This window comes from Mya arenaria, chromosome 17 (assembly GCF_026914265.1).
Source record: "Mya arenaria isolate MELC-2E11 chromosome 17, ASM2691426v1".
In the NCBI taxonomy this organism is placed as follows: Eukaryota; Metazoa; Mollusca; class Bivalvia; order Myida; family Myidae; genus Mya; species Mya arenaria.
Window position 1 is genome coordinate 47,975,927 of NC_069138.1, and position 10,950 is coordinate 47,986,876.

The 10,950-nt window shown below is 34.3% G+C and overlaps 1 protein-coding gene across 1 annotated transcript; it reads left to right on the plus strand.

Moving 5' to 3' along the window:
- The first annotated feature begins 6,223 nt into the window (after positions 1-6,223).
- Positions 6,224-10,600, plus strand: LOC128223560 (uncharacterized). Its single transcript, XM_052932837.1, has 5 exons — positions 6,224-6,367; positions 6,803-6,992; positions 8,780-8,909; positions 9,320-9,394; positions 10,546-10,600. Exons 1-5 carry the CDS (start codon positions 6,224-6,226, stop codon positions 10,598-10,600), a joined length of 594 nt encoding a protein of 197 aa, XP_052788797.1.
- The last annotated feature ends 350 nt before the right edge of the window (positions 10,601-10,950 follow it).

Genomic DNA, 10,950 nt, shown 5'->3' on the forward strand with positions numbered 1-10,950 from the left:
ACACAATAATTTAGGAATAAAAGTCAGCGGTTATTCCAAGCTTATCGTAGGAAAACAATGTGGGCTTAGTTAGTCTTCTTAAATTACTGTAGTACTTGTAAGGCTGAACATCTATGATATCTTGCTAACAATCATTTATATAATTTCAGGAAGTCCAATGATTGCATCTCGAAACAAGCATCGTATTCACATCGACTGGGAACAGGCATTCGATACACTTCCGGAAATTCCAGTTGTGTATAGCCTCGTTGTGGGATCGAAAGAAGGATTCACCGATATTCTTGACATCAGCTATTACACTGGACAAACATATGATATTGTGGCTCCGTCGTCTACGCTGATTTCTCCGAAGATATCAGAGCTGTACTTTACCATAACATGTGCTTATCCAACAGGGATTTCGAGCGTTTACAGGACAATATTCACAATGTAATATTTTACTTGTTAGTCTCAACGCGTTGTTGTTGCAATGCTGTGTGTTTTACATTTTATTATTTAGCGTAGCTTTCAATATATTCTTATATGTTACTTACTGCTGTGTGCTTTTTATTTTCTATATTATCTTTATTTTATTGTTTTCTAATTAATTTCATCGAATGACGGTTAAAGAACAATTTACAAATCAAATTTCATTTTATAATTTCTTTTTGTTATTCCTTCCAATATATGTTCTGTATAAGTATCTAGTATATATTTTCCTTGTGGCTTATATTTCCATTCATTGACTTTCTTTATTATATGTTCGTGTACTTTTAATTCATTCCTTCTAATGTATTAGTTATGTGGGTATCTCTATGCTTGCATATATATGCCTTGTGCCATTTTTCCCAATCAGTGATTTACTTTTGATTTGTTGTTGTCTGTTTTTACACTTTCTTTTATTTACTAATAAAGTCATTGTGTGGGATGTTTTTTGTTTCCTGAAATTATCTATATACCTTGTATGAGGCCAAGACTGTAAGTCCTAGAGAACAAAATCAAACAATAGATGGTATCCCTACAAAACATGACAACCACATCACATATCAAAATAATCGTTTACCTATTAAGTAATTACTTGACTACATAGTATAAACATACATTTTACATTTCAAAAAGGTGTTACATATTTGCAAAAATGAAAATATTATTGAAACAGTGGAAGTTTATCCCCCAAAGGCTATCAATTAGATTTTTAAATAAAAATGGCTTAGTGTTACAAAATATTATCTTCAGAACGTAAATCAAATGAAAATAAATCTATCAATTAACACATTACTACTGACAATCAAAGATGTCTCAATTGTCCTGGGTACTTTCAGGAATAATTTCTTTATCTACTTCACAATTTTTATTAAATGTTTTGCCTATTTCAATGTAAATTAAGACATCAAACAGGTTCTGGCCTTACTCAATTGATAATCGACCAACATGTCAAATACTTATTAATATTTTTTTTCCATATTTTGAACACAAAACATGCCAATATACATAAAATGAATTCGTTTGATATATGAATAAACCTTTAGATCCGCCAAATGTTATTTTATAATCACAAAGGCATTTTCTGTCTGATGTATTTGTTCGCTGTTGGTCAAACGTGAAAGCTACAGAAAGTTTGCTTAAACAATAGCATATCATGCATTTTGGGGCCCTTCGAACGTATATTTGCTTTAACAGTTCGATGGATATTTCGTTCAATAACATTTCAGAAAGCGAAACTAAACAATAATGACGATATTCAAAAACATGTTTATAAGAAAGACATTGAATTGCGCATTTTAATTATAGACTTTGACGTCTCCCAAATACTTTATAATGGACGTATTATTGAAATGACACGCACATTAACCTGATCAAAATTCAAACAAGCTTAATACTGTATTGTTACATTTAAATGAAACCTTTACACAACCTAAACACAACATATATAAAGAGGTTTTTCAGTATATGCATTGCGTTTTTTTAAACAAACAAGCCGTTTGGAACAGAGGCCATGAATAAATTTGCAATTTGCATAATTTAAAATATGTCCGAGATCAAAATCCAAGCGTAGTACTCAATAATAATTAAATTGTTCGTTATTGTTTACATATTGTAGTGTCTTACGGACATTTTAACACAATTTCTTATTTTTGAGTTTTTCAAGAATCAAATTAGATAATTTTGATATATATTAATTGAAATCGGTACACACATGCAGGACTTTTGTTCGTCAACACGCACGCACGCACGCAAGCTCGCACGTTCTCACGCACGCAAGCACATACGCATACACGCATTCACACACGCACATACGCACACACACACACACGCACACACACACACACACACACACACACACACACACACGTACACGCGCGCACGCGCGCACACACGCACACACGCACACACACACGCACGCACGCACACACACACACACACACGCACACACACACACACACCTATTTAGAACGTTTGATTCCGCGCCAGGTATGTTAAAGATTGGCCGAAATCAAAAACATAAACTGAATTCGGGTTAAATAAACTGACATTAACGAGTAGATCATCAATGATTTCGAAACATAATTGGTTTTCTTCTCGGGCGAAGACCTTTGAATCCACTCACCACCACACTTATATCTATGTTGTTTTGCTCGTCGGAAGGAATGTTCTAAGTTCTCAGACGCTTTGGCCCTAAACGTAAAAGCTATAAACCGGAGTTAGTCGAGGATATTCAATATTAAAGTAATATCTGATAGTATTAGAATAGGAATAGAAAATTCGGGTCATTTCTCGAGGGAACTTAATTTGACTATCTTTCTGATTGAATATCAATATATACACTAACAATATTACCAATGCCCTTTTGACTTATGCATAAAAGATGTATCCCGACTAAAACAGTCGTCATTCGACCAGATAAGGTACCCTGGATGACATAACATGTAAAAAATATTTTTGCAAACGATTACGTTTCTAAAGTTATGCTAAAAATTGAAACTCAATCAAACTATGGGGTAAATTTCGTGCTCTGGGTCTTTTCAGTCTAAAGGGTGGTGGACGGTTTGTTTGTCCTCTACCGAGGCCGAGCATTATTGCAATCCAAGATCCCTCTGACCGTGAACTCTGTCTAGATAATGCTAGTAAAGCTGAATTCTCAATACTCACTTTAAAATACAATCTGTATTAGATAATAGCGGCCACATTGTTCCGCCAGCTAGGAACCATTACAGTAAAATTGATAATATCACAGTGCTACCAAGTGAGATCACTGACTTTATATTATCACTCCCTGTTAATAAAGCTTCAGGACCTGATGACATTAGCAATCGAATCCTTAACGAATGTTCTAACTCGTCAGCTCGCCCGTTATGTTCCCTTTTTAATGAATCTCTCAATTGGTAGATTTCGAAAATCGTGGAAAGATGCTAATGTGTGCAGTTTTCAAAAAGAGTGATTCAATACTTCCTGTTTACTATCGTCCTTATCTCCCTACTTGATACAATGGAAAAGGTGTTCGATAGGGCAATATATAAACACTTCTTTAACCACCTTCGTGACAAACGTTTTTACCCCGTTCCAGTCAGGCTTTCGGTCAGGCCCTTCTACTTTAAACCAGCTTGCATACCTAAGAACAACGGTTTGATTGTGTAGTTCTCCCTGGCTCCATGTCTGGTTGGGTCTTTCTTGAGGCTCGTGTACCACAAGGTAACCACCGATTGCAAGTACTTCACATTTGACTGCGTATTAGATGCAGTGTTCTTAACTATCACCCATATTGTAAAAATATCACCAACTCTCCTCTTTGAGAGTGTGGTTAAGATGAAAGTAGTAGTCACTATTGTATGCATTGTCCTTAATATACCGACTCTCGACAAACTGTCTTCGGTAATATGTTAATTATCACAAAAATTTACATTGGTTTCATTCTCTATGGCAATCCAACCCTCAACAACGAGAACAACTCCAAAATATTTGATACTGTTCATTAATTCATACAAGACTCGAAACGTTTCTGATCATTGCGTGACTGTCAAATTTTCCCCAATATGGTATGTACCCAAGTTCTATTCTTCCTAAATATCTTTCCACGCCCAATTTATATATCCTTTATACAATAAATTGTGCTTATTTTGTATCTATTATAGAACGGAAGAACACAAGTTTATTTCCACACATAACATCATACATATATACATCATGGAAGTAGACTATGATAGTCCATGATCATTTCTATTATTTAACACTTGCTTGGCGGTTTATATATGGGTTTTTTAACTAGTTGAGATATTTTACATTAACACAAATAGTAGCAAATGTTAAACAAAATAATTATTACGAACAAATCCTTATTACAACTATATAACGGCTGGTATTAAAACATATAATAATCATATATCATGTAAAGTAGTGACATTCTTTCTCTAAGCAAATGCTTTATACACGAAAATAGAAAGATTCTTTAACAAATCAGTATGATCTGTATTCAGCAATTCTATGGTTTTAAACATATTTGGATTAGTACGGTTATATCTAGGAATATATTTAGATCTAATATTTGTATACAGGCTGCATTCAACCAAGAAATTAAATTCGATTTCTAAGATATTACAATGTGGGCAAAGTCTTCTGAAGTAATTCTGAATTTCTGTACATTAACACAAATAAGATAGGGTTTTAATTTAAAATCTAATTTTTTCTATAAAATAAAGCTCTTGAGGAGTCTGACAATCTGCTGTTTAAATTTTGAACATAAACGTCTCGTATTCTTTGCTTCAAAAATGACACAAAACTTGAAATATCACCAACTCCTTGTGTAAGCCACACGTGATTAAATCCCATATTACTCAATATTGTTTTAACATGTACTGCCCAGTTTGTTTTATTTGGAAATTTTACAACATCATTAATCATTACATTATAGATGTATCATGTTTGAATTATTGAACCTTTTTCAAAACATTCAATCCTTAGTTCTGTTTTAAGCGTTAGTAACATTCTTTCTCGCAAATATAGATCTCCATATATCGTCTAATCGTCAATCATACGCATTTTTCTGTTAAATGAGTAATTTAATTCCTACGGAGAAGAACTCTATAAGCCATGCTTTCGTTCCAATCCATTTCAATATATCAGACAACGTGTGTGCGTGTGCATACTCTGTTTAATTTGTTTGTATATGTTGAATAAAATATGTTTAAATCAAATACGGGTCATAGCAATATTTAATTTTGACAGATGTGTAATCGTACCTTTTGACAGCGTTAAACGTTATAGCGTGTTCTCAAGTATTCACGCAAACTTTGTTAAGCTCCCCGAAAGTGGGAAAACTGACTCGCCGAATTGTCCGTCTGTTTATCCTTTCTTTCCATCCGTCCGGCACACCATTTTTAGTGAGAAAAACGTTTCTATGGGATTTCAATAATACTTGATATGGACAGAAAATTCCTAAGTGTAGCGAATAAAAACCACAATCATAGCTTTAGTCACTACTACAATATCAGCTTTTTCAATTTAACACATCGCATCAGCTGCTTGTCCAGGCCAAAACCTCAGGGGCCGTATTCAATATACTTCTTAGTTATTTTTTAAGAAAATATCTTAGTTCACAATTTTTAACTTATGTAAGATTTTTCCCTAAATCCTTATTCAATATACAATTTAGTGAAGAAATTTATTTGGTCAATTTATTTCTTAGTTGAAAAATTTCGTTCAAAAATGATTCTTATTTTTTATTTTCATGGGGTATTCCTCCCTATATATAGTAACGGTGCGCATATAAGGGTCATTAGAAATGGCGGATTGTTGTAGATTTATCATGTGTGTAATGAAAAATGTGTCAGTTAAATGTGTTATACACGTGTGAAACAGTTAAGCCGACATGTAACATTGGAAAGTGTATAATGGTTATTCGTTTTATGGATCAGTGAAAGGTTCAGTGTTGTTTTCGTTTACTTTCCACGCATTTTACCGATGACCTTTTCGTAAGTGTTTGCCATGCCGTTCAGAATGGCGTTTAAACATTTGTAATGCTTGTGAAAACGAAATGGTAATTAAAAATTCATAAATGTTCGAGAGCAATGGCATGTCGTATTGCAAATATTCAGAACAGATTGAAGCTGTTTTTCTTCAACTGTTTCTGTTTTATTTGCACTCCGATGCAATCGACGAGTAATGGAGGAAGTCCCCGGTCCGGAAAACCCTGTTTAAAAATAGAACCCGGAAGTGAACTTGCTGCAGCAGACGATTGAAAGCTGTCAAAATGGAAAAGGGTGCACAAAAACCACGACGGCCGAATTTTACCCAGCAAGATTGCCTCATCCTTGCTCAGGTCATGGGGGAAGAACATCCTGAACTGAAGATGTCTTTCAACAGTGTTGTAAAACATCGATTTACAAATGATAAGGTTACACATTGCTAATCGATTATTTAAAGTTGATCTATTCACAAGCAACAGTTGGACTGAGGCAGGTTTCTGTACTTACCGTACTGCATTGCAGGCGCGTAGCTGCTAGGGTTAATTTGGGATTATGCAGGTCGATGCATAGTGGGGTACGTGTAGGCAGGGTGTTTAAAATCAGTGCTACACGCCTGCATTGTATTTGTTTGTTGTATTGTAAAAAAATAATAATTGTTAAAACTAGGATGTAGTCCACATATGTGTTCATCAGCATCAGTAAAAGAAATGTTGGGGTTTTTTTTTCAAAGAAATAATCTTGTGAATGTGTATGTCTATTCGTTTACCTGTCAAGATTATTTAGAGATTTTTTCAGAATTGAATTAAAATTGAAGGCATATCCAAAATAACATACAAAGAATTGGTTTTATTTTTAAACCTTAGCAAGCAAATGTGTATTTTGAAGGAATTACTAGTCAGACCAAGAAAACTTGCTGGAAAATGATCCAGGCCAAGTTCAATGCGTCTGGATCTGAGCAACGAGATGCAGACCACTTGGAAAAAAAGTGGGACAATCTGTGCGCGCTGCACAGGTCCATCTATGCTGACCACCAAAGGTCACTGGCCATGACAGGTAAGCTGACAAAAAAATCATAAAATAAAACCACCTGAAAATAAATTTGTTTCACTTTAAATTAAATCAGTTAACATCATCATCATTGTCAAAGGTCAGGAATGGCATAGAGAGGGGCAGTCCCAATTGTTATGAAGAAATTGACAAATGACAATACAAGTTTTAACAAATATATTATTTACATAAATTACAATAAATAGAGATCTTCTTATGTACTATGGTTGAATGTCACTACTGCCACACTGTTACGCTGTTACCAGTCTACCACTCTACTATCTCAATCTCCCGCTAACGTAAACGTCACACAGACGTTACCCGGATGTCGACAACGGCGTCACACAGACACCACATAGACGCATCGACGTCACACAGACGCCGACCACAGGAAATACAGGCGTCACTTAGACGTCAACACTGACGTCACTCAGATGCCAATCCAATACACGTCCCGACTCTCGACGTCCACGATAGGATATATCAACGCCCACCTAGGCGTATCCGTCCTCAGCACCAGCCTGCGTTACCGGTACAAACACGAGGTCCACTGACATCCCGCCCTGTTATCGTCCGGAAGCCCAACTTCGTTGAAAACGTCCTCTGACGTCATGAGCCCCAAAACGTCAATGTAACCGTAACGTGGCAACCAAAGCAAACGATGTTCTGCTGTTTACGTATAACCTGACATTCAAAATTACGACATAAGTCATACTATTTACTATATCATTGCTTACCTAAATTATATTTAACAAGCATGATTATACACTTTTACTCTCAACAATTATGCAAAGCAAAACAATAAAATGTCGGTTCATTCCCCGTCAAGGCAAAACTGTGAGAATCTAAACAATTATAGTTTAACACGAATGAAAATAGTTCTCTAGATAATTATATGAGCAAATAATGGTTACAACGCTTACTTGCAATATAAAAACCTGACAATTGCAAAGTACATGTACAAGAGACAATATTTAACTGTATTTACAAACCTAAATTGTAATGCAAGAATGTCTATAAAACAATTATAATGTAATGGCACTTACCCTGGTATCAGGTGTTAATAATACTTAGTATTAATGCACATTCATTCCCCAACAGCTTTTCGGCTGCATAACTGCAGACGTGGCAGTTCCGTCCGTCAACCCAGAGAATGTTACACGTCTGTCTTGGTCAAAAACCCGTTCCCAACTAACTAGAGAATTACACACCCAAAACATGTACAAATTATGATGACGTAAAAATGGTCAGAGCAGTGAAAATTGGTCAAGTGTTACCGTATCGTGTCGATACAATACTACCTAATGATTGATTTTAAATCAATGTTTAAACTAGTACAAGCAAATTGTATTAAATAATAATACCATAATATAAATGTAAAATGAGATTTGTGACAATCATGATTGAAGCATGACAATCAATGCATCAAGTACGGGGCCTCAGAACTAGTAATGTACTAGAACACGAGAAAATTGTAAATATAGTAAATAAAAAGGAAAAAGGCTAACGATAGATCCAACCGACATCATTATGCTGAATAATTATCTACTGTATAATGTATGCATGCATGGCCATTATATCATTATCAATGAAATCACCAATTTATGAGTATATGATAATAAATGGAATATACGAGGCAAAAAAAGATACCCGAACAAATATGTTTTATTAAGGCTTAACAAATACAGTTAATGGACTTGTACTGTGTAGTTTTGTTGTTGTTATTTGTTGAAAATCAACTGCATGCAAGGTATGATGTACGTGTTATCATTATGCTAATTCATTGATTAAAGGGATGGGACCAGTGCCTTCAAAATACAGCCTCATAACAGAGGCTGTGATGGATGTTGTTGGCAGGAGTACTGCGTCTGTTGTTGGAGCCGCAACTATGGCTACTGACATCACCTTCAACATGCTTATCAGGTATACCATTTAAAGAAGGATTCTTTTGAAGAATGATATGCATTCAAGCTGTAATCTCACAAGCTAACCATTTGTTCGACTTCTTTTATTTTTAATTGTTACCTGTGAGATATGAGAGTCATTCATGTCAAAATCATTTGATTCTGCGACAAAAATAAGCTATGGCAAAACTGTTTACCTGTGAGAATGCAGCTTTAATATTGAAAAGTAAAGACATACACGGTTAGATACCTTATATCTGCATTTCATCATTATTTCAAACTATTTGCAATTCCTTAAATATAATATATATTTTTTATAATATAATAATATGAGATGATGCTACTTAAACTAAAATGTATTGTCTTAATGTTATAGTAATTAATATATTATAACACTTCGTCTAAAAAATGTGAAAACATTTTGCACAGTCAAGGAGCAGAGGTTGTCACAGAGGTAAACCATTCCCCCACGGTCCCTTTGGCGCAAGCAAGGGACTCTCCAAGGTTTGTTTCTGCTAAGTGCAAAATTTCATTTCCCATTGTAATAATTGTACACATTTTAAAAATGGACAAGCAATTAAAATACATAATACTCACAGACTGTGACCCAGGCAATGTCTGTTCATTTTGTCATTTTCTGTTAGTATTTAAAGCTTGTTGTGTTATGTTTCTGTGTTATAAAATATTTACTATAAGCTACCCGTTATAACATAATCATAACACATATTAAATACAATTTGGTTGATGATAGGTAACATGTTTTTCATTTATAAAGGAACATGGAGAGTTTAAAAAGGCCCTGTAAAGAGGTATGTTTTACGATATATAAACAATTCTATATGGAATCATACAACATAACTATACTGATTGACAAAGTCAATGTCTGTTTCATCCATTTGTTGAAAATGCAGCAAATATTGCCTCTCTTGTGTCAGCAAAGATTCATTTAAAAATATAATTTGAGGGAAACCTGACAATTTTATATTTTTGTTATGTCCATAATTTAGTGCAATTTCAGAAAGTTTGAAACATTTTTGTTTCAGTGATTAATCTTTATGAATCACCATAAAGCATATACTTGCCTTTAAGGTTCTAGTTTAAGGAATGTTTGGCATGATAATCCCCTGCTGTGGATCTCCTGGTAATTGCACTGGTGTCACAGTAGGGGTCATTTCCTGGGTATTTGGCCTAGGGCCATTTGAGGTTGACTTTTTTCGAAAAGATTATCTCATTGTTTTACCAATATTAATTAAACAGATTGGAAATAAATAATAAACGAATACGAGAGTTTTTAAATAGTTATATTACAAATATATATTTAAAACCATTTTATATGCATGGTCACCATTGTTATATAAAAAAGCATCCTGGTTAAAGGATACTAATGGGCTACTTTAATATTATATAGTTATAATAGACTCCTATTCTTATTCAAATGCATTGTAATAATAATATTTTTATCATTTGAAAACAACAACAACAACAACAACTAATAGACAAGATGTGTTGTCCATTTCTATAATAAAACTTCTATAACTGCACAGTTGGACACTCAGATCGGAGATAAAGATCAATACACAGAAGTTGTGTACTATACACGATTTGTTTTTTATGTGTATTGATCTTAATCTCATTGCATTGTGCCCTCTTAACAGATCTCTGATCTGGGTATCCTGCTGTGCAGTTTTTGAGGTGTTATTACAGAAATAGACCCTAAATGGCCCTGAACTAATAACAAATACACAGGAAATAGGCCCCCACTGTGACACCAGTGTAATTAGCAGGAGATGCACAGCAGGGGTTTATCATGCCAAACATTCTTAAACTAGGCCTTTAATCATCGTACATATTCGAGTTTAGACAATTACTAACCTGAAAGAACAAACTTATACGCTATTATAATTGTAAAGTAATTGTTTGATCTAAATACTATGCCTCAAATGAGTGTTTTTTATTCTTGTATAATGGTAGGCTCAATAAGACCCTCTGCACGCGTATATGGACATTTGGAGAAAATGACAACTTCGGTTTTAGATACTTCAATTTTACTAATAGTATGC

Coding starts and splice junctions, on each gene's coding strand:
- LOC128223560 (XM_052932837.1), top strand. CDS start 6,224: ATGGAAAAGGGTGCACAAAAACCACGACGGCCGAATTTTACCCAGCAA. Junction 6,368..6,802: donor ATCGATTTACAAATGATAAG/GTTACACATTGC, acceptor TTTAAACCTTAG/CAAGCAAATGTGTATTTTGA. Junction 6,993..8,779: donor AAGGTCACTGGCCATGACAG/GTAAGCTGACAA, acceptor CATTGATTAAAG/GGATGGGACCAGTGCCTTCA.